General features: G+C 44.4%; 1 protein-coding gene across 3 annotated transcripts; it reads left to right on the top strand.

Annotated features, from left to right (window-relative positions):
* ZBTB2 (zinc finger and BTB domain containing 2) lies at positions 1 to 27,512 on the top strand. Of its 3 annotated transcripts, none has more exons than XM_527539.8 (3): positions 81 to 254; positions 17,976 to 18,160; positions 24,737 to 27,512. In XM_527539.8, the coding sequence occupies exons 2-3, from the start codon at positions 17,988 to 17,990 to the stop codon at positions 26,106 to 26,108; spliced, it is 1,545 nt and encodes a 514-aa protein (XP_527539.3). In that variant the 5' UTR covers positions 81 to 254; positions 17,976 to 17,987; the 3' UTR covers positions 26,109 to 27,512. The 3 variants fall into 3 exon arrangements, with proteins under 3 accessions (XP_009450514.3, XP_527539.3, XP_016811987.3); XM_016956498.4 differs by lacking the exon at positions 81 to 254 and adding an exon at positions 628 to 794; XM_009452239.5 differs by lacking the exon at positions 17,976 to 18,160 and having other exon boundaries at positions 1 to 254.
* The last annotated feature ends 42 nt before the right edge of the window (positions 27,513 to 27,554 follow it).

The following is a 27,554-nucleotide window of genomic DNA, read 5'->3' as shown; positions in this document are numbered from 1 at the left end:
TCTCCCCCCCGGCGGGAGCCGCTCGCAGCCTCTTTGCACTAGTCTCTCCGCTCTCTCGGTCATGTGACCTTAACGTAACCGGACAGGAAAAGCCCCGCCGCCGCCGCCGCCGCCGCGCCGGAGACACCGACCGCGGCGGCAGCAGCAGCAGCAGCAGCGAGAGGCAGAGGCGGCGGCGGCGGGGAGGACAGCACGGCCGAGGCTGCCCAGCGGCGCCTCCTCCACACCCCCCGCCGCAGCAGCACCGGCGACAGGTAAGCGCGCACCGCCTCCGCCTCCCGGGGCCGGTGCCCACGTGCCACCCCCAGCCCAGGGTCCGGGAAGGCGGTGGGGGGGCGGGGGCCACCGGAGCTCGCAAACGGTTCCAGCAGAGACGGTGGCAACAAAGACGACGAATGACCCTCGTCCCAGGGCTCCGGGTGCAGGCAGGCGGAAGACCCGGGCCACTCGGGGACCCGGTTCTGGGAAGCGAGGGCAGGGGCGCCTCGCGGGGGCGGCGGCGGCTGCGCCTGGCGCCGGGGCTCTGGCCGCTTGACAAAACCATCCCCCGGAGCCAGGCGGCGGCGAGTCGGCGGCGCCTCCATCCGGGGTTTTGCGGGAGGGGGAGGGGACGGAAGCCGAGAGGGCGGGCGGCGGATCGGAGGGAGAGTGGGAGGGAGGAAGGGGAGGGGGGCGATTCGCGTTCGGTTCCCCGTGGCCGATCCCTCCCTTCCCGCCGCCACCGCGAAGTGCGCCCTGGGCGGCGGCGGCCGGTGAGCGTCCCGCGCTGGAGCCCTCAGAGGCGGGCCCGTCAGGTGCGTAATCCTTCCGACGCCTCGCCGCCGCCTCCTGCTGCTGCCGCCGCTGCTGCTTCGGCGGCAAGGCCGCGAGCTGCGGAAGTGGGTTTGGGGGAGGGGAGGGAGGAGGGAGGGGGAGGGGAGGGATCCGGTCCGACCGGAGCAGGCCCGGCCTCTCTGGCGCTTCTCCCAGCTGCAGCGGCTCCTACAGCTGCTGCCGCTACTGCTGCGGCTCCGCCTCCCGCTCGCGGGCGGGGGCGCGCACGCGCGCTTCCGGCCTCCTCGGGTCTCGCGCTGTCTCCGGCTCTCGCGCGCGCTCATCCCTCTCCCTCTCTCCCTGTCTGGGCCACCCCCGCCCCCGGCGCCGGGGCTGTTGCGCCGGCCGGGGCGTTGCGCACGGCGTAGGCGTCGGCATTGTGTTAAACTCCGCGGGACTTGGGGCGAGCGCGCGCGCGCACGCGGGACTGAGGGAAGCGGCGAGCGTGCAACGCGGCCGGAGTGCGTCGCCCCTCCCTCCCCCTCAGCCCCTCGGGGACGGGGACAGGGACGGGGGCGGGGCCGGCGAGACCGGAGGGGGCCAGAGGGCCCCGGCGCCGCGCCCCCGGCCCCGCCCCGGGACGGGTGGGACGAGGTGGCTGTTGCGGCGCGCTCAGGCGGGCGGGGGATGCGTCGGCCTCTGTGGCGCCGCCCTTGTCGCCTGCTCGCTGAGGCTGCAGGCCGGGCCCCAGTCCCGGGTGCGGAGCGTGTTGAGCCGGCGGCCTCCAGCTTCCGCCCGACGCGCCATCTGCGCCTGCGATACAGCCCGGTTTGGCCCCGAGGGCGCTGTGGTTTCGGCTGCTTAGCCTTGGGGCGTGGGACCCGCGCGGCCCTCACTCCCCAACCGGACTCCAAGGCGGGGAGGTTGCTTCCCGGGGCCGGCGTCGTTTTCTCGGTGTAGCGAAACCTCTAAACCCTTCTTGTTTAAACAAAGCCGCAAGAGAGAACTCTTTAGCCAGAAGCTGCAAAGGAAGCTGGGTTTTGCCGCTTTTAGCTGGTAGTAAAAGAGGCAATAAAGAAGCGAGGGTAGCAGAGCAGGCGAGTGCCTGGGCCGGGAGAAGCTGCAGCTACGCCTTTTACTGCAGGAACTTCCACCCGAATACGTGAACTCCTAATTATGCCTTGGGGATATAACCCGGCTCTCGCTCCCCGCCTCCCCCAGCTGCATTGTTCATTAGCTCTTTCATCATACAATGGGTCCACTGAGTTTGTGAGCCTTGATTCTATTCATTTTATCAGGGTATTGTTTTAGTAAAATAAAGCATAAAGAAGGTCAGAATTATCACAACTCCAGGGGGTCTCTGGGTTTGCTTAAACGCGCTGCCCTGTCCTTGCTAATGTAAATCATCCATCTATGCCAACCCCGTTGGAGCGCCAGGGCGAGTTGTACACACCACTAACGTTTTAGTGTGGGAGTACCCTGAACGTTTAATAGAGAATTGGGACTGTGCCGTTTTAATTCTCATTTGACTGATTTATCACAAACCAAAATTATAAATTGGTAAGGTAAATTCCACTGCATTTTGAATGATCTTGTTGTGTATCCAGGATGTTTTCAAACTGTTAAAAGGTCATTTTTTTCTTTTTTCTTTTTTCCTTTTAGTAAGAGACAGGGATCTCGCTATGTTGCCCAAGACGGTCTTGAACTTCTGGGCTCAAGTGATCCTCCCGCCTTGGCCTCCCAAAGTGCTGGGATTACAGGGGTGAGCCACCGCTCCTGGACAAGAAGGCAGTTTTTAAAGGCATAGTAATTTACCACTAATAGGACATCCTTTTAAACTGGGCATTTCTCATTTAATAAACTTGTGGTTTGTTTGCTAGACAAAGAATTGTCCAGTTATTGAAGCCATCGTAAGTACAAGAAGTGATATGCCGGTGCCACTGATGGTCAACAGTGGAGGAGCAGTCTACACTACAGTGGAGTGTAGTCTACGCCCCTAAAACTTTGTCCTACAGTCCCAGTGCATACTTGCCAGTTTTAAAGCTTCTCTTCAAAGGGGATGTAAATACGTTGATGCTGAGCAATCTCTACCACTAGCAGCAGAGAATAAACACTAATCATGTTTTAAGTTATAGAATAAAAGCTGCCACGGTGACATCTGCTTTTATATCTTAAACTTTAATATCAACTTTTCAGTAACCTCCAAAATCTGCACTTTTATAAGATAATATAAAATAATAGAAAAATGTGTTCATGGCCAGGGAAAGTGGCTCACGCCTATAATCCCAGCACTTTGGGAGGCCAAGGCTGGAGGATTGCTTGAAGCCAAGAGTTCAAAACCAACCTGGGTAACATAGATCCCACATCTCTATTAAAAAAGAAAAGAAAATGTATTCACCCCAACCCCATAGATATACTTTGCAATCCTGTGATTTCAAGTACCCACAGCATGCCCATGAGTAAGTGGATGTGCTTTCCCCAATTTGAGACTTACAAAATAGAGAAGGAAATATCTAAAGCTCATCTGTAGCATCGGCCTGGGATCAGCAGCTTTAGAGGTGGGAACTGCCCTTCCAGCTCTTACTGTTTCTTGGTGCTTCATTCCTAGCCCCACTCACCTTTCCCTGTAGGAACTTGGAAAAGCTGGGCAAGTCCCGTGGCACCAGCCTGCACAGGAGAGGAAGATTGAAAGAACTGGTTTGCTGGTAATTTTTTTACCATAAAATACCAAATGCACCTGGGAAAGGTCATTTATCATCACTTTTCCTATTTTCTTATGCTCTTTGGCTCTCCAAACATGACTCTGAAAATCTAAAAGGGAACTGAACATTTTTATTTCCCTGAAGAAAAAAAAAAAATGTAAACATTCTAAGCATTAGACTAAGAATATTTCTAAAACGTTCTTTATGCTCAAGTAGATTATAATTTGTGCTAGCAAATTAAACTATTAAATAATTAAAATATTACTTCGAATTGATAGTAAATAAGATTCAGTATTTTTACAATGCCGATAGAGCCATTAAGATATGGAATCAGTAGCCACAGAACCCTTACAAGGAGTTGGCAGCTCAACATATGTAGATCCATTTTAGAAGCCAACTTGGAGGCTCATATTTATGCTCAAACTCATAACCCCCAGTTCACATGCTTGAGGTATGCATCACATGCCTTTGAGTGTCACTTTAAGAAAGTTCAGTATTCAAAGATAGGAATTTGAAAAATACTTTTATGTATCTGGCTAAGTACTTAGGGAAACTACTTTTTTACTTTTGTTAGAGATTTTAGTGTACTGTTCTCTTAAACAGGGGGCACTCGCTAAGTTCTGCACCAAGCAGGGTAAGCGTCAGAATCCTCTGGAATGAAGTGTGCATGTTCTCCTGCACCGGGAGAGTCATTTAGGTTCTCTGAGTCCCCAAAGTGATTCTGAACGGCGCTTGTCTAAGTGTGGTCTGCAGATCCTTTTGAAGCCCCAGGATCCTTTCAGGATTCAATGAAGTCAAAACTGTTGTCACAGTAATACTAAGTTGTTATGGCCTTTTCCGCTGTGTTGACAAAATGTCTTCTCAGTGTTGACACTGAGAAGATCTGCTTAATTCAGTGAGCCGATATTTTCCAAATGACCAACAGATGATGTTAAAAATCATGAGTGGGTAAATGATCCGTTGAAAGTGGATAGACCAATGAATATTACTATAATAGAGTAGGAAAAGTTAATTCAGTTATGTAGTTTTATATTACACAACCAACTTTTAAGAAAGTAGACTTGTCAAGTGTTGGTATAATATAAAAGAGGACTGTCCACAATTACCTGAAAAGGCTATTCAAATATATCTCCTTTTTCCAACTACATAGGTGGGTGAGGCTGGATTTTCTTCACTACTCAACCAAAACAGAGTTAATTGAGGAGTAAATGCAAAATCCAGTTGTCTTCTGTTAAAGAGAATTGCAAAAATATAAAAAGACACCACTTTGTTATTTTAGAAAATACAATTATTTTTTCATAAAAATGTTCTGTACTTTAACATGTAATGGCCTTATTGTTGTTTTTAATTGAATTAAATATTTCTAAAATTTCTCCATTTTAATTTCTAATATGGTAATTATCAGTAGTTAAAATCCATATAAACATATAATTGATGTTCTTAATAATTTTTAAGACCATTAAGGGATCCCAACACCAAAAAGTTTGAGAAGCTCTGCTCTAAAATATTGAAATATATTATTAAGACTTTGAGTTAAACACATTTGAAACTCACCTGTGTTATATACCCTGAACTACACATTTAGGTGATTATATTTTCTTCAGATTAATTTTACTAATCATTTTATGGTATATAAAAAACAAAGGCAATCTCCACTCTGGTGGATTATTAGAAGCAGATCAGTTTTTTGTTGTTGTTGTTTTGAAACAGGGTCTCACTCTTTCATGCAGGCTAGAGTGCAGTGGCATGACCATGGCTCACAGCAGCCTCAACCTCCCTGGCTCAAGCAATCCTCCCACCTCAGCCTTCTGGTAGCTGGGACCATGGGCACATGCCACCACATTCAGCTAATTTTCTTTTTATAGAGACAGGGTCTCGTCATGTTGCGCAGGCTGGTCTCCGGGGCTGAAGTGATCTGCCCGCCTTGGCCTCCCAAAGTGCTGAGATTACAGGGGTGAGCCACTGTCCCAAGCCCAGATTAATTTTTTAATTTTGCCGTGTGTAATCATCTGTAAGTTTCCTTCAGGTTGATTGTAGCATAATGCCTTTAGAATTATTACTTTAATATGAACTCGTTATTAGCCATAAATCTCTGATCTACTTCTGTTTGACACCTAAGATGTCCCTGAATTGCCTCCTTATGACCCCAACTTACATTTGGAAACTAAAAACTAATTTAAGTGTAAACATAGGGAAAATATAATTGAAAACAGGAGTATTTTACAAATGCAGTGCTTTTTAATATGAAAATAAGTGCTGTTAGTTTATGCCTCTCTCTTTTCTAATTACTATGGAAGAAGGTTGACTAAGGAAATGTTAAGAAAAAAATGCCACTCCATTATCACAACTAAATAAGATGCATTTTCTACCTTCAAAATACAGTTTTAAAATGTATTAAAATTCAAATGACCAGCCTTCAGGTTTACTTCATGGGCCCTCCAATATTAATTATTAATAATAGTAATTGAAAAATCAGCTTTTCATCCTGGTAAGTGGTCTAAACTACTTGAAAGAATCAATCTTACTTGTGGGTAATGCCTCTGCTGTTACTGATTGTCCTTTGAATTACAGTATTCATTTATGCTTCACTTAAATAAAATCAAGGACTTCAGAGGACCCTTTTAGTGCCCTTGAAATGTAAGTGGTGTTTAGTGTCTTAGAACAGCTATTATCTTTAAAAACTGAATCAACAATTTCCACAAGCTGTTTTGATCTCCTATTCTTACACTGAAAATGAAGGAGGAACTTAGGTTGTCAAAATACAACATAATTGTATGTGCCCCATTCTTCTGCACTTCCAAAAGGATGAGTGAGTTGCTTACGGATCAGCCCACATGTGCTCTGTGATGGAAACTGAAAGCAAGTGACAGCTAGGTGGGCAATGTCCTGTTATCAAGTAGGAAACGGTGGCAATGAAAACCAAAGCATTAAATAATCTGAAAGGTCATTTGTATTTGGCTCTAGGAAGTGTTTTTTATTTTTTCAACATGAGTATGTCTTATAGTCTCTGAATTTACTTAAGAAAAGTAAAAGCTTTGTACACATACATATACAGAAAGAAGGCATTCCATGAAAACCCATTTATAGGCACTGCCTCCTCTCTCCTGTGCTACTTTTCTTCAGTTCCTCTCAGCTCACTATTCTAATTTAGAAAAGACAAATGACTTGTTTTTTATTTAGTTGGGTTTTTTTTTAAGTTCATTTACAGTGCTAAATGGTTAGGGATTTTACATAGGTCTTCAGTTTCATGTCTTGATTGTCGGCCCTTTGTGACTGCGATCAGTAAGAACTTTTAGGAATGCTCTGTAGAGCAAGGTAGTAGAGTGGAGACAACATGAACTGTATGCCCAGAAGACCAGAGTTCAATCCTGACTCTTATTTGTTGATAATTTTAACCTCTCTCAACTACAGTGTAGTGATTTAAGGACATGGTTTTTCTGAAGACGCAGACAAATCACAGTCAGGACTTCCAAGCTCCAGACCAGTGTAACCAACATATACTCTGCATCTCCACTTGGTTATCTCAAAAGTATCTCAAACCCAACATGTGTGAACCTAACCTCTTGCTCTTCCCGCCAAATTATTATTTGCCCTGTGTTCCCTCCTGTTGGAGGGCACCAAGATCTATGCAGTTATACAAATAAGAAGTCTAGGAAGTCATCTTGGACACTTTGATCTGCTTCTCCTTCATCTGACTCAACCAGGTCTGTTGATTTTTTACCTTCTAAATATCTTTTGAATCCTGTCAATTTCCTCCATCTTTCTCAGTACCACCTGGGTCCATCATCTCTTTTGTAGACCACTAGCAGTTGTCTCCTCTAGACCACTTTCCAGCAGGTCTTCACTTGCCCGCTTGTTACCCCCTCCTCCCCAGCTTGATTAGTTCCCCAATCTCTACATTGTAGAAATCTTATCAAGTCATCCTGCTTAAAATCCCCTTGGGTGGCTTCCCATTGCTTTTAAGATATGGACCAAAATCCTTAACATGACGTCTGTCTCCATCCTCGTTATTCTCTGGCTCGTTATTGTGAATTATAAAGCACTATTCAGAAATTAATTATTAGCATGAAGAAACACAAGGTAGTATTTTTAAATGGAAAAATTATTCCAAAACAGCAGGTGTTAAATTGATGAGAATTTTTTAGGTCAATCTAGGATAACTAGAAACTCAACTTCTACCCTCAGTCACCCAGCTGGTAAGAGGCTGAGCCTTGACTGGAACTCAGCACTCTTCTCCTCCCGGAGCATCTGCTTATTAATTTACTTAACAAATACTAAACCCTAGGCCATATGCAAGGCACTGGGATAAAATAGTAAATGATGAGGAAGATTTGTTGCCAGCTTTCCAGAAGCATCAGGCAAGGTGTATAAACTGGCTCGTTCACAGATGCACCAGGGCAAGGAGAGCATGAGGGGCAGGGGCAGGGGCAGGGGTATGTGTGTGTGTGTGTCTGCCTGTCTGTCTGTCTGTCTCATGGTCAGTTCCTCTGAAAGCAGCATATTCAAAATCCTGGAGCAGAGGTTCTAAGCCTGTGTGCAGATGGGACCCCTCTCCCCTAACCCTTTAGAGTTCAGGCTGCCAAGCTGCCCAGCCTCGAGAGTGAAGCCTTTGAGCAGTAAGTATTGTACGCTGTCAGGAGCCAAATCATCACCAGGGTGTTCAGGACCTTCTGGGAGACGGAACTGCCATTCCTTAGCTTATCTTAGCTTATCCAGAAGTCCCAAAGTGAGTGAAATAACATCATTTTGTCTCCATTATCAATATATTCAAATAAAACTGAATTTTTAATAATCCTTGTATTTCAAAACAAGCTGGACCCTTGATGATCCATTCGTAGAGCTCACCAAACTGACAATTGCATATAATTAGCTGGGCAAGGTGGCATGCACTTCTAGTCCCAGCTACTCAGGAGGCTGAGGCAGGAGGATCACTTGAACCCAGGAGTTCAAGACCAGCCTGGGCAACATAGCAAGACCCCATATAAAAAATTAGATACAGGCCTGGTGCGGTGGCTCACGCATGTAATCCCAGCACTTTGGGAGGCCGAGGCAGGTGGATCACGAAGTCAGGAGTTCAAGACCAGCCTGGCCAACATGGCGAAACCCCGTCTCTACTAAAAATACAAAAATTAGCCAGGTGTGGTGGGTGCCTATAATCCCAACTACTTGAGAGACTGAGGCAGAGAATTGCTTGAACCCAGGAGGCAGAGGTTGAAGTGAGCTGAGATCACACCACTGCACTCCAGCCTGGGCAACAGAGTGAGACTCAATCTAAAAAAAAAAAAAATTAGATACAACTTAATGTATTAAAGTAACATTTTATGTTGCAATTTGTTTGCATTAGAAAAATATTTTTTCAGGGCAAGGTCCAGTGGCTCACGCCCATAGTCCCAGCACTTTGGGAGGCCGAGCGGGTGGATCACCTGAGGTCAGGAATTCGAGACCAACCTGGCCAACATGGTAAAATCCCGTCTCTACTAAAAGTACAAAAATTAGCTGGGCATGGTGGCAGGCGCCTGTAATCCCAGCTACCCGGAAAGCTGAGGCAGGAGAACCGCTGGGGGAAGTGGGTAGGTGGAGGTTGCAGTGAGCCAAGATTGCGCGCCATTTCACTCCAGCCTGGGCAACAAGAGCGAAACTCTGTCTCAAAAAAAAAAAAAAAAGACCAGGCGCAGTGGCTCACGCCTGTAATCCCAGCACTTTGGGAGGCCGAGGCGGGTGGATCATCTGAGGTTGGGAGTTCGAAACCAGCCTGACCAACATGGAGAAACCCCCTCTCTACTAAAAATACAAAATTAGCCAGGGGTGGTGGCACATTCCTGTAATCCCAGCTACTCTAGAGGCTGAGGCAGGAGAATTGCTTGAACCCGGGAGGCGGAGGTTGTGGTGAGCTGAGATTGCACCATTGCATTCCAGCCTGGGCAACAAGAGCGAAACTCCATCTAAAAAAAAAAAAAGGAAAAAGAAAAGTATTTTTTCATACATAGTCATGTACCCATAATAAGATTTCAGTGAATGAAAGACCACATGTACAACAATGGTCCCATAAGATTATAATACCATATTTTTACGTAAGTTTTTTGTGTTTAGCTGTTTAGATACACAAATACTTACCATTGGGTTATAATTGCCTACAGTACAGTAACATGCTGTCCAGGTTTGTAGCCTAGGAGCAGTAGATTACCATATAGCCTAGGCCTGTGTAGTAGGCTATACCAACTAGATTTGTGGAAGTACCTTTAGGATGTTCGCACAATGACAAAATTGCCTGACGATGCATTTCTCAGAACGTATCTCTGTTGTTAAGCAAGGTATGACTGCATTGAATATAGTGCCACCTGCCCTTCCTCTGGGAGGATAATACTGATACTGTGTCATTTCTGTGTATTTATGTGTAAGAGCCTACCAGGTTTGTGAATGTTTTGTGTCTTTGCTGGCAAAATAAAGAGGGAGCAACACTCTGTTGGACCCTAGTTTAGAGGTTTGTTGTTTTTAGTACGTCTGTGAAATCAGAAAGCCTGGAAAGCATTAGTTTAGGTTAGCACCAGAGTATGGGATGCAGAGTAAGCAACTATTAGATGGTGCAGGACCCTGGAAGAGGTGCAGCGGCATTGGGATTTTATCCTAGTGGCAGTAAGGAACCACAGAAGGATTTTATTTATTTATTTTATTTTTATTTTTATTTTTATTTTTTATTTTTTTTAGATGGAGTCTCTCTGTGTCACCCAGGCTAGAGTGCAGTGGCATGATCTCGGCTCACTGCAACCTCCACTTCCCAAGTTTAAGTGATTCTTCTGCCTCAGCCTCTTGAGCAGCTGGGATTACAGGCACTGGCCACCATGCCAGGCTAATTTTTGTATTTTTAGTAGAGACGGGGTTTCACCATGTTGGCCAGGCTGGCCTCAAACTCCTGACCTCAGGTGATCTGCCCGCCTCAGCCTCCCAAAGTGCTGGGATTACAGGCGTGAGCGACTGTGCCCGGCCCACAGGAGGATTTTAAGCAGGTGACATCAGGTTTGCCCTTTCGCAGGGTCATTCTGGCTGTTGTGTGGTGGATGCATGAAAGAGGCCAAAACTGGAGATGGAGAGATGAGTTGGGAGGTGAGGCTAAAGGTGTGGCAGGAGGGTAAAGTTTCAATTAATGGCAATTGGGGGCTGATGTGAGGAGTAAGAGAATGGAGGCCTGAGGATGAATTGAGATTTCTGGTTTGGCCAGAGGGTGGAAGCAGGGCCCTGCACTGAGCCAGGAAATAAAGAGGGAGCAGATTTGTGTACCTGGTTTTTATTGTCCTTTGGGGTAAATGGCAGTGAGAGGACAGGGAGGTATTGAGTTGAGTTTTACCTAAATCAAGTTTAAGGTTCCTGGGGGACAGCCAAGGAGAAGTGAAAGAGATCACCAAAGAGGCTACAGAATGAGGAGTAGGCTGGGGACCAGGCGCAGAGGAGACCAGCAAGTGGAACCCCTGGATGGGGATTAAAATAGAACAGCCTGTGGTGAGTCGAAAACCAGAGAGCAGCAGCCTGAAAACCAGAGACCAAAGATGTATCAGAGCGGGAGGAAGAGTACAAAATGCCGCCAAGAGGCTGAGTAAGCCACTGAGTCCCTGAGGCTGGGGAACAAGGTCCTTGGTGACCTTGGTGAGCAGAGCCGGGCGGGAGCTGGCCTGGAGGTGGGAAGAGCAGACAGCCATTCCCACAAAAGAGGGGCGGCCTCAGCCAAGCCATCCACGAGGATGCCAGGGCCCTAGCTGGCGTATTTTGGGCCAGTTAAGCCTCATGGAAATGAGTATGAAGGGAAGCCGTGATGAGAAAAGAGGAAAGAAAGATTGAAGAGAAGTCAGTACTGTCACTGGGCAGGGTGGAGCCCATAGTACCTTCTCCACCCTTTTGCCCCATTTCCTCAGGCAGTTCACATATGGAACAGTCTAGGGGTTTTGGTTTTGGTTTTCTTTTTGAGAAAGGTTTTTTGGTCTCCAAAAGATTTTTTTCAAGTTGATCTGTGTGAATTTTCCCCCTCGTGAATTTTGAACAGGCGACTTGTTCTGTTTTTCTGCTTTTTCATTTTTTTTTTCATTTCTCTGGTCATGCGCATGTATTCTTTCCTCTGTATTTGAATGCTTATGTTCAGTGTGTTTCCTGATCTAGGGGATGTTCCTAAATTGACATTCTGAAATAACTAGTAGACTCTCTTAAATTCCTAAATTGAGATTCTAAAATAACTGGTAGACTGCCTTAAAAAATATTGAGCGTTTCTATCATGACTTCATTCTTATGGTCTGAATAGAATGCTTATGTTAGTCTGTTTATGGAAAGAGAGGGAGCCAATAGTTTGCTATATTGAAGGAAATAATATACACCCATTCATGTAAAAACCAAAACCTCAAAATCCTCCTATAAAATATTGACAAATTTGATGGCATTAAAACATAAAATTGTGTTTGTCAAAATCTCTATAAACAAATGCAAAGAAAGTGAGAAAATTATTAGAACATATGTGTCACAGGGCCTATTTTCCTTATATACAAAGAGTTTTATAGATTTCTTTTTTTTTTTTTTTTTTTCAGACAGGGTCTCACTCTGTTTCCCAGGCTAGAGTGCACGCTAACACAGCTCACTGCAGCCTCAACCCTCTGGGCTCAAGTGATCCTCCCACTTCAGCTTCCAGAGTAGCTGGGACCACAGGTGTGTGCCACCATCCCTGGCTATTTTTTAAATTTTTTATAGAGATGAGGGGTCTCTCCATGTTGCCCAGGCTGGTCTTGAACTCCTGAGCTTAAGCAATTCTCCCACCTTGGCCTCCCCAAGTGCTAGGATTAGAGGCATAAGCCACCACACCTGGCCTGGTTTTATTAAATTGGTAAGAAAAAGACAATCAAATAGGAAAATGGGCAGAGCTCATGAAAAGATACTAAAGGAAATACAAATGGTCAATAAATGTAAAAATAAGCTTTACTTCATCATTAAAGGCATACAAAGTAAAAAAGCCATATTGGCAAAGAATACCAAGTATTAACTAGAGTACGGAGAAAAGAGTTATGGTAGAGGTGGATAGAAAAATCTCACATTTTGTGTGTCCATAATATTTGAATCTTTTATAATAAGTATATGTACTTAAAAGCAGCAGCAAATAATAATATTAATTTAAAACAAACACACTTTCATGTAGCACATTCCAACTAACCAAGTGAATCCCAGTTTAAAGCCTACTTATTGAATGTACTGGTTCTATAAGCTTGGGCAAGCCACCTACCCTCTCTAACCCTATTTCCTCGTTTATAAATGTGGGCAGCAATACTTCAAATATCTCAAGTTGATGTGAAATTAAATTAATAGCATATGTAAATGATGGCCAATAGTAGCACTCCATAGGAAACAATTCTTATCATTATCATCAAGGGATAAATAGTAATGTTTTCCTGTACTTGAAGCTACTGTTGATGAGCGTGACACCTGAAGCTGTGGGACCTCAAGCTGCCTAAATATGATCAGCATGATCAGAGTCAGAGGACATGGCAGGGAGCATATCACAGTTGGGTCTCAGAGGATACTTTTTTAATGAGAAAAGCAGGTTAGTAAGATGGAAAAGAAAGTATTCTGGCACTTTACGGAGAATAACCTTGAAGACAAGCTTCTAAGTTATGCCTTGGTGGAGGTCAGGTTAGAGTGATGTTTCTCTGTAATCCAGGTTACTTTTGCAACCCAGCAGTTCTCTGGCTTTCATCATGAACCCCATGCCTTTTCTGTGCCTCTCCTTCCTAACCTGAGTGCTTTCACCTTCTCTGGCATACACAGAAAGTAGTGGGGAAACTGATCCATACCATCTGTTGCATAAGACAACAGTCTAGGTCTTTATACCCAAATGATGTGCAAAATTGGATGACTCTCCTGTCTCATGCTTAGATATGACTCGTGGCAGAAAATATGAAATTTGACATTCTGGATTCTTGATTTGTGACCTCATCAGTCTCTTAAAGTATTATTCCATTACATTTGTCTATTTTAGGGTATATTTGTTAATTTCTGAATCTGCCTGAACATCCCTAGAGCAGGAAGGGAGAGTAGGGAATCCAGCACCTGCTGATTAAGAATTGCTGTGGATGGCTGGTGCGAAGATAGTGAGTTATCGCGATTGTTTGGTTACAGATCAAATGCCTTGTTCTACTTTATTTCCCCTTCTCACTACTGCACTTGACTAGTCTAAAAATAAAGAAATAAATAATTTTAAAAATTGCTGAGTCTACTTTGATTTTTTTTAAAGCTTATTGATAGTGCATTATCTACAGTGCATTCTTAACTCTGAAGTTAAGCATACTCACTTTTTAAAAATTTAGTCAATTAATGTGTAGTAGGCTTTTAAAAATTTAACTTGCCCGGGCACGGTGGCTCACGTCTGTAATCCCAGCACTTTGGGAGGCCAAGGTGGGTGGATCACAAGGTCAGGAGATCAAGACTGTCCTGGCTAACAACATGGTGAAACCCCATCTCTACTAAAAAATAAGCTGGGCATGGTGGTGGGCGCTTGTAGTCCCAACTACTCGGGAGGCTGAGGCAGGAGAATCGCTTGAACCCAGCAAGCGGAGGTGTCAGTGTGCCGAGATCACGCCACTGCACTCCAGCCTGGGCAACAGAGCGAGACTCGATCTCAAAAAATATTAGCCAGACATGGTCGCGGGCAGCTGTAATCCCAGCTACTCAGGAGGCTGAGGCAGGAGAATAGCTTGAACCCGGGAGGCAGAGGTTGCAGTGAGTTAAGATGGTGCCATTGCACTCCAGCCTGGGCAACAAGAGCGAAACTCTGTCTCAAAAAAAAAAAAAATTGAACTTTATTTTGAGAGCATTACAGAGTCATGCGGCTGCAAGAAATAATAGAGATCCCATATACCCTTTACCCAGTTTCCCCTAATGGAAACATCTTGCAAACTATAGTATAGTATCACAGCTGGGATTTTGACATGCAGAACATTCCCATCACCACAAGGATCCCTCATGTTGCCCTTCCATAGCCATGCCCACCCACTACCCCACACCCCCCCACCACTAATCTGTTCTGCCTTTCCATAATTTTCACACATATTATATCAGTGTAATCATACAGTATATAATATTTGGGGATTGGCTTTTTTCACTGAGTGTAATTCACCCAAATTGTTGTACGTTATCAGTAGGTCGTTTCTTCTTATGGCTGAGTAGTTTTCCTCTGTGTGGGCATACCATAGTGTGTTTATTTAGTCATTGAAGGACATCTGAGTTGTTTCTAGTTTTTGATTATTAGGAATTAAGCTGCTATGGACATTCCTGTACAGGTTTTTGTGTGAACATAAGTTTTCATTCGTCTGGGATAAACGTCCAGGAGTGCAGTTGCTGGGTCATGTGGTAGTTGCATTTTTAGTTTTTTAAGAAACTGCTAACTCGTTTCCAGAGTGGCTGTACCATTTTACATTCCTACCAGCAGTATATGAATGATCCAGCTTCTCCACACTCTTGCCACCATGTGTTGTGACTGTTTCTTATTTTAGCCATTCTAATAGGTGCACAGTGATACTGTGGTTTTAATTTGCTTTTCCCTAGTGGCTAGTGGTTTCGAACATCTTTTCATGTGTTTTATTTGCCTTGCCATCTGTATATCCTCTTTGGTGAAATGTCTCTTCAAGTCTATTACATATTTTCTGATTTGATTTTTTTTTTACTGTTGAGTTTTGAAAGTTCTTTATATATTCCAGTTACTAATCCTTTGTCAAAGGACTAGTTTGCAAAAGTGTTCAAATATTGACTCCTAGTCTTTGAGCTTGTGTTTTCATCCTCTCAATAAGGTCTTTCGGAGAGCAAAAGTTTTTAATTTTGATGAAGTCCAGTTTATCAAGTTCTCATTATGGATTCTGCTTTTGATGTCAAGTGTAAAAACTCTTTGACTAGCCCTAGATTTTAGATTTTCTTACTTTTTTTTCAAAAGTTTTATAGTTTTGTGTTTTACATTTAAGTTTGTTATCCATTTTGAGTTTATTTTTATATAAAGTATGAGACTTAAGTGTCAAAGTTCTTTGTCTTTTTTCTTTTTTGCCTGTGGAAGTCCAGTAGATCGTGCACCATTTGTTGAAAAGCTTATTCTTCCTCCACTGAATTGCTTTTGTGCCTTTGTCAGTAATCAGTTGTGCATATTTATGTGTGTCTACTTCTGGGTTCACAGTTTTGTTCTATTGATTCACTTGTCTGTCCCTCTGCCAATACCACACAGTCTTGAATACTATAGCAATATACTACATCTTGAAATTGGGTAGACTGGTTTCTCTCACTTTATGGTTCTTTTTTAAAAATTATTTTAGGCCAGGCGTGTTGGCTCACACCTGTAATCCCAGCACTTTGGGAGGCCGAGGCAGGTGGATCACCTGAGGTCAGGAGTTCGAGGCCAGCCTAGCCAAATGGTGAAACCCCATCTCTACTAAAAATACAAAAAAACTTAGCCAGGTTTGGTGGTGCGTGCCTGTGCCTGTAATCTCAGCTACCCCAGGGAGGCTGAGGCAGGAGAATTGCTTGAACCCAGGAGGTGGAGGTTGCAGTGAGCTGAGATTGTGCCACTGCACTGCTGCCTGCAACAAGAGCGAGAACTTTGTCAAAATATATGCATATATAATTTTAGCTATTCTAGTTCCTTTGCCTTTACATGTACATTTTAGAATAATTTTGTCTATATCTACAAAAAAATGTTGCTGGGATTTTTATAGGAATTGCATCAAACCTATATGTCAGTTTGGGAAAATTGGTATCTTTACCATGTTGAGTCTTCCTGACCATAATCACAGTATATCTGTTTGTTTATTTAGATCCTTTATTTCTTTCACCAGTGTTTTATAGTTTTCAACATGCAAGTCCTGCACGTTTTGTTAGATTTACACCCATGTATTTCATTTTTTGAGTGATTTTAAATGGTATTATCTTTTTAATTCAGTCCACATGTTCATTGCTAGCATATAGAATTACAGCTGATTTTTTTTGTATGTTTATGACTTGCCAAACTCATTTATTAGTTCTACAAGGTCTTTTTTGTTTTGTTTTGTTTTGTTTTTTTGAGATGGAGTCTCGCTCTGTCACCCAGGCTGGAGTGCAGTGGTGTGAGCTCGGCTCACCACAAGCTCCGCCTCCTGGGTTCATGCCATTCTCCTGCCTCAGCCTCCGGAGTAGCTGGGACTACAGGCGCCTGCCACCATGCCCAGCTAATTTTTTTTTTTTTTTTTTTTTTTTTTTTTAAGTAGAGACGGGGTTTTTCACCATGTTGGCCAGGATGGTCTCGATCTCCTGACCTCGTGATCCGCCCGCCTCCCAAAGTGCTGGGATTACAGGTGTGAGCCACCATGTCTGGCCTTTTTTTTTTTTTTTTTTAATACATGCCTTGGGACTTTCTGTGTTACAATCGTGTCATCTGCAAATAGTGACAATTTTATTTTTTTCTTTTTCTTCTATATGTTTTTTATTTCCTGTCTTGCTTTGTTGCGTGAGCTAGAACTTCCAGGGCTATGTTGAATATCAAGAGGGGACATCTTTGCCTTGTTCCCAATCTTATGGAGAAGGCATTCACCCTTTCTTACCATTAAGTATAATGTTAAATATAATGTTGGTCTGTGTGTAATGGGCTTTTATAAATGCTCTTTGTGGAAAAGGAGCAGACTAGTGATTTGATGAACCAGGCAATGTCAGGCAGCCTCTCTATTATAAATAGACTCAGGCCAGCGGCGTTTGCCAGGGTCAAGTGTGAATAATGAAAATCATAGAATTTGGAATCAGTACATTCACATTTAAATTTTGATCCTCCCACCTTTTGGCTAGAAGGCCTGGGGCAAATTACTTATACTTCTCAAGACCCGTTTCCTCCCTCCACAAGGAAGAAAGCAGAGCTCCAACCCCACTTCCTCCGTAAGTGTTAAGGGTCAGGGGTGATGGGGCTGTTACATCACCAGCAGGAGCACACAGCAGGAGCTGGACTATTGGCCCTCAGACTTATTGATTCTCACCCTGCCCTGCTGGGACCCCGCCCCAACACCTTAATTTATCTATCTCTGTGGAAGAATTGACAAACTCTGATGCATCATTAGAATTTCCATTTGGAATCTTAAACTAAAAGACTCCATTTGCATTTGGAATTTTAAACTAAAAGACTCGATGGTCCAAGATATTTGCTGTCTGTCTCCAGGACTTGATGCTTAAAGGCAGACCACCTGAGTTCATTTCCTGGCTTCTCCATTACCATCTGTGTGAGCTTGGGCAAATCACGTAACTCCCTAATTTACTTTAAATGGCATCATTTGGTTTTTTTTTTGTTGTTTTTTTTTTTTTTAAAGGCATAATGACATAACTACTTCAGAGGACTGTTAGGAAGACTAAATGAGTTAATCTGTGTAACGTTTTTAGCAGTGCCTGACACGTTAGCTATGATGACATGTTAGCTATGATCATGACTGTTGGTGACTATAAAGGACACATTCTTATTTGTGAATCACATTCTTAAAAATAAAATTGTTTGCTTTGCAGATTTTTTAAAAAATGGATTTGGCCAACCATGGACTTATTCTACTGCAACAGTTAAACGCTCAGCGAGAGTTTGGTTTCCTGTGTGACTGCACGGTTGCAATCGGCGATGTATACTTCAAGGCACACAAATCAGTTCTTGCTTCATTCTCCAATTACTTTAAGATGTTGTTTGTCCATCAGACCAGGTAACTAAAGTGGTTGCTAATAACCTAATGACTGTAGACTTCATAACCTCCATGTCCCTGGCCCTCATCAAGACCATGGGTCTCTCTACCTCTCCTAGCTCCTAGGTGACCTGCTCCCTTGTGGCCTCACTCGCCCCGACTACCCTTCTTGTTACAGGTGCTTTCAGTAGCACTTGAGAATCACTGGACCTGCCAGCTCTATGCAGCCCTTCCACCTCCAGATGCCCTTGCTGGGTGTCACCTGCATGGTCAGGATCTGCAAGATCAGGTCCATTTTTTTTTTTTTTTTTTTTTTTTTTTTTGAGACGGAATCTCGCTCTGTCGCCCAGGCTGGAGTGCAGTGGTGCAATCTCGGCTCACTGTAAGCTCCGCTTCCCGGGTTCACGCCATTCTCCTGCTTCAGCCTCCCGAGTAGCTGGGACTACAGGCACCCGCCACCACGCCCGGCTAATATTTTTGTATTTTTAGTAGAGACGGGGTTTCACTGTGTTACCCAGGACGGTCTCGATCTCCTGACCTTGTGATCCGCCCGCCTCGGCCTCCCAAAGTGCCGGGATTACAGGCGTGAGACACCACACCCGGCAAGATCAGGTCCATTATAAAGCCAGCCACCCAACCTCAGCGAACCCTTCCAGCAGTAATCTTTCCTGGACTCATTATCTAAGCCCTATCTCTCATTCCTCCAGCCCCAGTCCCCTGAGTATCCCCCTGACTTTCAGCATTTATTCTTGTCTCCTCCTCTAACAAGAAGCTCGAGGGCATGAATTTCTCCAGTTTCCCTCTTTTCTATCTTAAAACAGCTCTATCTTTGCTCAGTTTCTTTCTTCTCATCTCTCCTGTCTTGAGAAAAGGGCGTCTCAGTGTCTGGAAAATGATCTCCCTCCTTCCCTCATGCTGTGAGCTCCCACTCCTCTATTTTTATTCCGTTCTTTTTATCTGTTTTCATACACCCCCCACCCTGCCCTCAGCCCATGTGGGATCAGCACATCCTGGACGCTGCTGTCTGCCTGAGTTACAGTGCTGCTTCTCCTTCACTTTACTATGAAAGCCCTTAAAAGGGTAATCGAGGTCCTCGCCTGCACTTTCCTCATCCCACACTCTTCCTATCAGTGTGCGCTGTGGTTTCCTCCCCTCCTTCACTCTGCTGCAGTCTTTTCTCAAAGGTCACCCCTCATCAAAACCACTGCCCTTCTCTCAGCCTTCTAGCATCCTGTCCTCCAGCATCTGCTGTTGTTTGCTTCCTTCTTAAGTGGTTGTCATCTGCATTTTTATAGCTGAATATCTCTTGTTTTTCTGCCCTCTAAACCTGGGCCTTTGGCAAATTTTGTCTTTCGCACTCTTCCTATGGGTGTGTGTCTTTTTCCTAGATCTCGCCTCTGCTGGAAACTTCAGTTTATAACTCTGGCCTTGACTGTTCTGTCTCCAGAACTCTATTCCCAAGGCCTCAGGCTGTGTGCTGGGCATTTAGAGTTGAGTATCTCCTTTTGTGTCTTTGAGGATGTACTGAATTAGGCCTTCTCCGAAGTTCCTCCTGCCTATTTTCGTATCTTCAAGTATCCCAAGCTTAACTCAGTCCCCAAATCATGTTTTCTTCAAATCACCTTTCACATTTGTCACTTCTTTTCCTTTCTCACTTCCATTACCTCATCACCCATTCTCCACATTACTATTGGATTCGTATTTCCAAACACTGCTTTGACTGTAGTGTTTGATGAGAAACCTGCTATACTGGGTTATTCGTTGGATCAGAAACCTGGGGGATGCCCAGTGCATATTAAAATAACACACAGGCTCCTTATTCTGTCATCCAAGGCCCCACAGGCTTGGAGCCCAACCTCCTAGTCTCATCTGCGACTGGGCCCTCTGGGACACCCCACCCCTCATCTTCACCTTAACCAGATCTAATTTCATGGCTTCGGCTCACCTGGACCGTATTTTGCTGGTATCCTGCCCACTCCCTGAGTCCCAGCTCATGCAGGACTCCTCCCAGTCAAGTGAAACAAAACAAACGACAGTGACCACGTCCTCGCTCATGGCTCATCACACTTTAATTGTGCTCCTTTATAAGAGTGCATATGTGTACAAGAGTGCAAATGTGCACCTTTCCCCTATGTTGTTATGTGTGTACTTACCCCCTTCTTCACTTGTAAGTTTCTTGAGGGCAGGGACTGGGTTTTACAAATCTTTGCCAACACCACCCAGTATGACTGAAGTATTTGCACACAATAGAATAGCCACCTGATCAATGTCTGGAGGAGCAGATGGGACAACTGCAGAATAACCCAGGAGGGTCGGCTCATCTGGCAATACTAAGGATGCTCCCTTTAACTCCAGTGTGTCAGAGACTTAAGGCCTAGTAGGGGTTTTGTACTGGGCAGTCTCAACACAGTGAATTCAATGGTATTGAAAAGGAGGCAGTTTTAATCTTGAGGAGTACAAAAATACTACGTTATGAGTTTTAATTCGATGCAAGAAACCCACCTTTAAGTATAGGGCAGTAAATAAATGCCTTTCTAACAAGGAGGTGTGATATTTGTGTAATACAACAGTGTAAAGCAACAGTGTGTATTACTGCACCAGAGGTGACACATGCCTAGTGGCCAGCTTTGCCCCCTCCTAGTGCAGAATTCAAGCTCCTTGAGGCAAGGCAAACTCAGGGTGAAGGCCAGGGGCGTACTTTTCAACCAGCACCTCCTCTGTGGGGCATGACACACTGCTGCCCGTCTACTCAGACATAGACTGAGAATACCGTCAATTTTTTCAAGTTTGGCTCCAAGGGAGATTTCTGGCTGTAGTTACCACTAGATGTCCCTGTCTTATGTCTGCTACTCCGAGTGGTATGTTTAAATCACAGACGACTACAGACTTTCAGCTATCAAAAATAAAACCACTGAGGGAGAGGCCTTTCTAAGTACAACCTTCTGACAATGCTAATGTTATTCAAAAATCCTTACTTTTAAAGTTGTTTAAGCCTATCATTTCTTTTAAAATTCTAGTGAAGGAATAATTGAAAATGGAAATTACTATGGAAGTTTATACCAAAAGGCTTATAGCTGTAGTAAAACTATATTCATCTTTTTCCTACATAAAAGTATGTCAACCAGCCTGGCCAACATGGTGAAACCCCATCTCTACTAAAAGTAGAAAAATTAGCTGGGCATCGTGGCGTGCACCTGTAATCCCAGCTACTCAGGAGACTGAGGCAGGAGAATTGCTTGAACCCGGGAGGCGGAGGTTGCAGTAAGCCGAGATCGTGTCACTGCACTCCAGCCTGGGCAACAAGAGTGAAACTCCATTTCAAAACAAAAAAAAATGTTATGTCAAACATATCTGGAAACTACTTAGATGTAAGTATATTGTAGAGAACTATGTCCTTTCCAAAGGACTGGGAAAAGACCAAAGTCTGGCGCATAGTGAGCTGAGTGATTGACAGAGGTCAAGCTGCCTGGAAATAAAAGCAGTCAGGGATGGAGATGGCTGAAATGTACATTAAGGAACTTTGAAAAATTCTACCTGTTTTTTGTTTGTTTGTTTGTTTGTTTGTTTTGAGACAGAGTCTCGCGCTTGTCGCCCAGGCTGGAGTGCAATCCTAGTAGCTGGGGTTACAGCTGCACGCCACCACGCCCGGCTAATTTTTGTATTTGTAGTAGAGACAGGGTTTTGCCATGTTGGCCAGGCTGGTCTTGAACACCTGACCCCAGGTGATCCACCCACCTCGGCCTCCCGAAGTGCTGGGATTATAGGCATTAGCCACTGCGCCCGGCCTCCACCTGGTTTTTAAGTGTATGTGTGCACATGTGCTTCTGCTTTAAAAAAAAAATTTTTTTTTAAGGCTGCGTGCAGTGGTTCACGCCTGTAATCCCAATGCTGTAATCCCAAGGCTGAGGCAGGAGGATTTCTTGAGCCCAGGAGTTCAAGACCAACCTGGGCAAGATGATGAGGCCTTGTCTCTATAAAAGTTTAAAAATTAGCTGGGTGTAGTGGCATGTGCCTATAGTCTGAGCTACTCAGGAGGCTGAGGCTGCAGTCAGCTATGATCATGCCACTGCACTCCAACCTGGGCCTACAGAGCAAGACCCCCTCTCTTAAAAAAAATTGTTTTTAATCAAAATAAATTGGTGTTTGGAGACCTTCTTGGGCCCTTGCATCCCTGGCTGTAAACCCCAGGGACTCGCCGCTTTCTTTTCCCTGGCCCCTTGGAGTCCTCCCTCCAGGCCTGCCTAAAGTGTGGGCCAAGGTGTCCCCAGCTGTGTCCTTTTTTTGCCGTCTGAGACTGTACACAGTTTTTTCAAATTTGAGAGGCTTACTGTTGAGTCACCATTCATAAGTGATGGACAAGACAGCCTATCCAACAATGAATGAGAAAAGAATTACAAAATTTACACCAAAGTCAGCCAGGCGCGGTGGTTCATGCCTGTAATCCTAGCACTTTGGGAGGCCGAGACGGGCAGATCACTTGAGGTCAGGAGTTCAAGACCAGCCTGGCCAACACAGTGAAACCCTGTCTCTACTAAAAAAATACAAAAATTAGCTGGGCCTGGTGGCGGGCACCTGTAATCCCAACTACTTGGGAGGCTAAGCAGAAGAATCACTTGAACCTGGGAGGCGGAGATTGCAGTGAGCCAAAATCATGCCACTGCACTCCAGCCTGGGCAGCAGAGCAAGATTTCGTCTCAAAATTAAAAAGAAAAAAAGAAAAATGACCAGGCGCAGTAGCTCACGCCTGTAATCCCATCACTTTGGGAGGCTGAGGTGGGCGGATCACCTGAGGTCAGGAGTTCGAGACCAGCCTGGCCAACATGGCAAAACCCCATCCCTACTAAATACACAAAAACTAGCCGGAACTGGTGGCACGCGGCTGTAATCCCAGCTACTCGGGAGGCTGAGGAAGGAGAATCGCTTGGACCCGGGGATGGAGCGTGCAGTGAGCTGAGATTGTGCCACTGCACTCCAGCCTGGCGACAGAGTGAGACTCTGTCTCAAAACAAAACAAAATAAAAAACACCAAAGTTGCCGGGCGCGGTGGCTCACACCTGTAATCCCAGCACTTTGGGAGGCCGAGGCGGGCAGATCATGAGTTCAGCAGATCGAGACCATCCTGGCTAACATGGTGAAACCCCGTCTCTACTAAAAATACAAAAAGAAATTAGCCAGGTGTGGTGGCGGGCACCTGTAGTCCCAGCTACTCTGGAGGCTGAGGCAGGAGAATGGTGTGAACCTGGGAGGCGGAGCTTGCAGTGAGCCAAGATCGCAGCACTGCAGTCCAGCCTGGGTGACAGAGCAAGACTCCGTCTCAAAAAAAGAAAAGAAAAGAAAATATTTGTTAATCAAATGAACATGATTGCTAAAAGGGCCAAAGAAAGTTACAATACAAAAAGTAGTATAATAAAAGAAAATTATAAATTCTAAAAGCATTCAAGGAAGCTGTCTTTGAATTTGAAATGCATTGTCTATAGAATATCCACTCAGTGGAATATAATATATACCTTGTGATATGTGGATATAGATCTCACTGATTTCTAATGATGCTTTAGAATTTGTTACTACTGATGGTCTGGGAAGAGTTCTTGGGAACTTCTTCATTATTACTGCTTGATCAGGGATGATGTTTCTGAAATGATAAAAGGAGTAGAATCTAAAGTTATAAAATTAATAGCATCTTCAACTGCTTTAGGTGCCTTAGATAAATCACTTAACTTTTTGGGACCTCAGTTTCCATATCTGTCAAATGGGACTAAATAAATCCACTTTATCTACCATACAGGATTGTTTTGATTCTCTAAAAGATCTTGCTGTGGTGGCTTTGGACTTAGACAAACATTGTTTCAAATACCAGCTCCACCTCTTACCAACTACATGATATTGAGCAGGTTATTAACCCTCTAATCCTCAATCCTTTCCTGTAAAATGAGAATGAATGACAATCAAGTGAGAAGGAATCCCTGTAAAGCCCAGGAGCAGTGCTGATGTTGATGGTGGCATTTGATAAGGAACTCCTGGAGTTCTGTATAAAAATAGAATACATAATATTTAATTTAACTTGGCCAGGCGCGGTGGCTCACGCCTGTAATCCCAGCACTTTGGGAGGCCAAGGAGGGCTGATCACTTGAGGTCAGGAATTGGAGACCACCCTGGCCAACATGGTGAATCCCCGTCTCTATTAAAAATACAAAAATTAACTGGGCGTGGTAGTGAGCGCCTGTAATCCCAGCTACTCGGGAGGCTGAGGCAGGAGAATCACTTGAACCTGGGAGGCGGAGCTTGCAGTGAGCCGAGATTGTGCCATTGCATTCCAGCCTGGGTGACAGAGTGAGACTCCGCCTCAAAAAAAAAAAAAAAAAATTAGCTTACTAGGAGAAAAACTGCTTTAAGAATCTGTGGATTAAGATATCACATTTCTTTAACGTGAACTTCGTCTCTTGATTATTTCATCCCATTTTCATGAAACTTACTAAAAATCAAGGATAGGAAATGTTCTTGTTTCCTTTGTTTTTAAGCGTTCATTTTTTTCTTCAGGCTTTATGTTAACACCTAGACTGGCATTTACTCACGTATTTTTTTACTTGTTTCTTTCAGTGAGTGTGTCCGCTTGAAACCAACTGACATACAGCCCGACATCTTCAGCTATCTCTTACACTTGATGTACACTGGGAAGATGGCGCCTCAGCTCATCGACCCGGTTCGATTAGAACAGGGCATCAAGTTTCTGCACGCCTACCCGCTCATCCAGGAAGCCAGCCTCGCCAGCCAGGGAGCCTTTTCTCACCCTGACCAAGTTTTCCCACTGGCTTCTTCATTGTATGGCATTCAGATTGCAGATCATCAGTTGAGACAAGCCACCAAGATTGCTTCAGCACCTGAAAAACTCGGGCGAGATCCACGGCCACAGACCTCCAGGATAAGCCAGGAGCAGATCCCTGAGGCCTCACAGCTCTCCCAGCTGACTTCAAATCTGGCCCAGGTGAATCGGACAAATATGACTCCCTCAGACCCCCTGCAGACCTCGCTGTCTCCAGAACTTGTTTCCACTCCTGTTCCTCCCCCTCCTCCCGGGGAGGAGACCAATCTGGAAGCATCTTCCTCCGATGAGCAGCCTGCGTCCCTCACAATAGCCCACGTCAAGCCGAGCATCATGAAGAGGAATGGGAGCTTTCCAAAGTACTATGCCTGCCACCTGTGTGGACGGCGCTTCACTCTCCGGAGCAGCTTACGTGAACACCTCCAGATCCACACAGGAGTACCTTTCACATCTAGCCAACAGGGAGAAAGTCGCGTCCCCCTGACTCTCTGTAGCAATGCAGCTGACCTCGGGAAAGATGCCATGGAAGTGCCTGAAGCCGGGATGATAAGTGACAGTGAGCTGCAGCACATCTCCGATTCTCCCATCATCGATGGGCAGCAGCAGTCGGAAACCCCACCCCCCTCAGACATTGCTGACATTGACAACCTGGAGCAGGCCGACCAGGAGAGGGAGGTGAAGAGGCGGAAGTACGAGTGCACAATATGTGGACGCAAATTTATCCAGAAAAGCCACTGGAGGGAACACATGTACATACACACCGGGAAGCCTTTCAAGTGCAGCACTTGTGACAAAAGCTTTTGCAGGGCCAACCAGGCTGCCCGCCACGTGTGCCTCAACCAGAGCATCGACACTTACACCATGGTGGACAAACAGACTCTGGAACTCTGCACATTTGAGGAAGGGAGTCAGATGGACAACATGCTGGTGCAAACAAACAAACCCTACAAATGCAACTTGTGTGACAAAACATTCTCCACTCCCAATGAGGTTGTTAAACATTCATGCCAAAACCAGAACTCGGACGTTTTTGCCCTAGATGAAGGGCGAGCCATTCTTCTAGGCAGTGGGGACTCAGAAGTAACGGAGCCTGACCACCCAGTGTTAGCTTCCATCAAAAAGGAACAAGAAACCGTCTTACTAGACTGAATGTCACTTATCTTTTTAAAAAACTCTCATTTTTACAAAGACTATCTTCCCTCCCTTCCCTGAATTCAGAACTGTAGTTCTCCATGGCATGATACAAACAGGTCCTTGTTCTCTTCTCCTCTTCCCCTTTTCCACATCCCAGCCCCACCTCTGTGAAGGCTTTGTGCATTATAAACCTGGAATGTATCGACTTTCTTTCAGGGGATATTGGAAAGATAATGGTCATTATACTTATAAACTCAAATTTTGAGAGGTTTTAGATTATTCAAAAGCATACTTGGAACTAATGAAGGGTATATAATAAAACAACTGGAATCCAATTTGGTAAGCTAAAATTATGACTTTCCCTGGGTAAAAAGTCTTCTCAGAAAAACAATGTCAGAAAATACAGCGTGCTTCTTAGAGATACGGCTGGGCTCTGTACTATGCAAAATCTAGAAAGTGTGGGGAAACTTTAAACCCAAGAAAACGTTCTTAGTATTCATCCTCCAGGTGTCTTACTTCAGAATGCATCCTTTGAGATTATGTCCACTTAAGAGAAATCATCAGTTAAGAAATCTACTTTAACAAAACAAAAAGGAGAAAAAGTAATAATGTGATGGCAATCTTAATTTTTGGGTACAACATGACAAGCTGTGAGTTTGTGTGTTTGTAAGAGAAAAATGTGTGGGTACTTGCTATAAACAGGTGAATTAATGCACATCCTTATCTCATTGCTGGCTTCTTTCCAAGTTGAGCAACAACAAAATGCTGTATTTGAGTTTCTGACAAATTTGTTTTAAAAATCAAATTTGAATGTACTATTCTATAAATTGCCTTTCTGAATAGAACATGACATGCCATTTTCTAGCAGCTGCCAGTGATAATTTGTTTTACACTAACTTTTAAATCAGTGTGTGTACTGCAGGGAAAAGGATATAGGAATACTCATCTTACAGGGGAATTTGTGACCAGAAGATATAGTAACTTCAATGACTGAAAAAGTCAATGCTGATAGTTTACTGGCAACATTAATTGAAGCATCAAAAATAAATGGCAAAGAGAAATCAGGACAAAAAATCTAATTGCTGTTTGGGAAAAAACTTGATTTTGATGTTTATTCTCCAGGTTTTTGGTTTTTTTTTTTTCTTTTTTCTTTTTTAATGCCTGAAATTTTCTCCATTGGCCCGAAAGCAGTAAAAATTGTTCATTAATCTTCCGTTAGGCCAATAAAAGAAGGGCCTCACAGGACAAAACAGGAGCCAGAAGTAAGGACTTAAGGAGAAGGGGAGAATAGCTAATAGCTATACTATATGTATATGTTAAAAACTGAATATCCCATCATCCTATTTCATGTATAGTTGAGTTCTCAAATTTGTAAGTTTTTATACATCCTTTCATTGAATAAACGTTTAATTAAATGGGTATATGATGTCATGTCATCTCTGCGTCTTTGTCTACCCAAAG

The sequence above is a fragment of the Pan troglodytes genome, chromosome 5, assembly GCF_028858775.2.
Source record: "Pan troglodytes isolate AG18354 chromosome 5, NHGRI_mPanTro3-v2.0_pri, whole genome shotgun sequence".
In the NCBI taxonomy this organism is placed as follows: domain Eukaryota; kingdom Metazoa; phylum Chordata; class Mammalia; order Primates; family Hominidae; genus Pan; species Pan troglodytes.
Note: the sequence above shows the minus strand (reverse complement) of the source record. Positions and strands in the feature narration are given on the sequence as shown.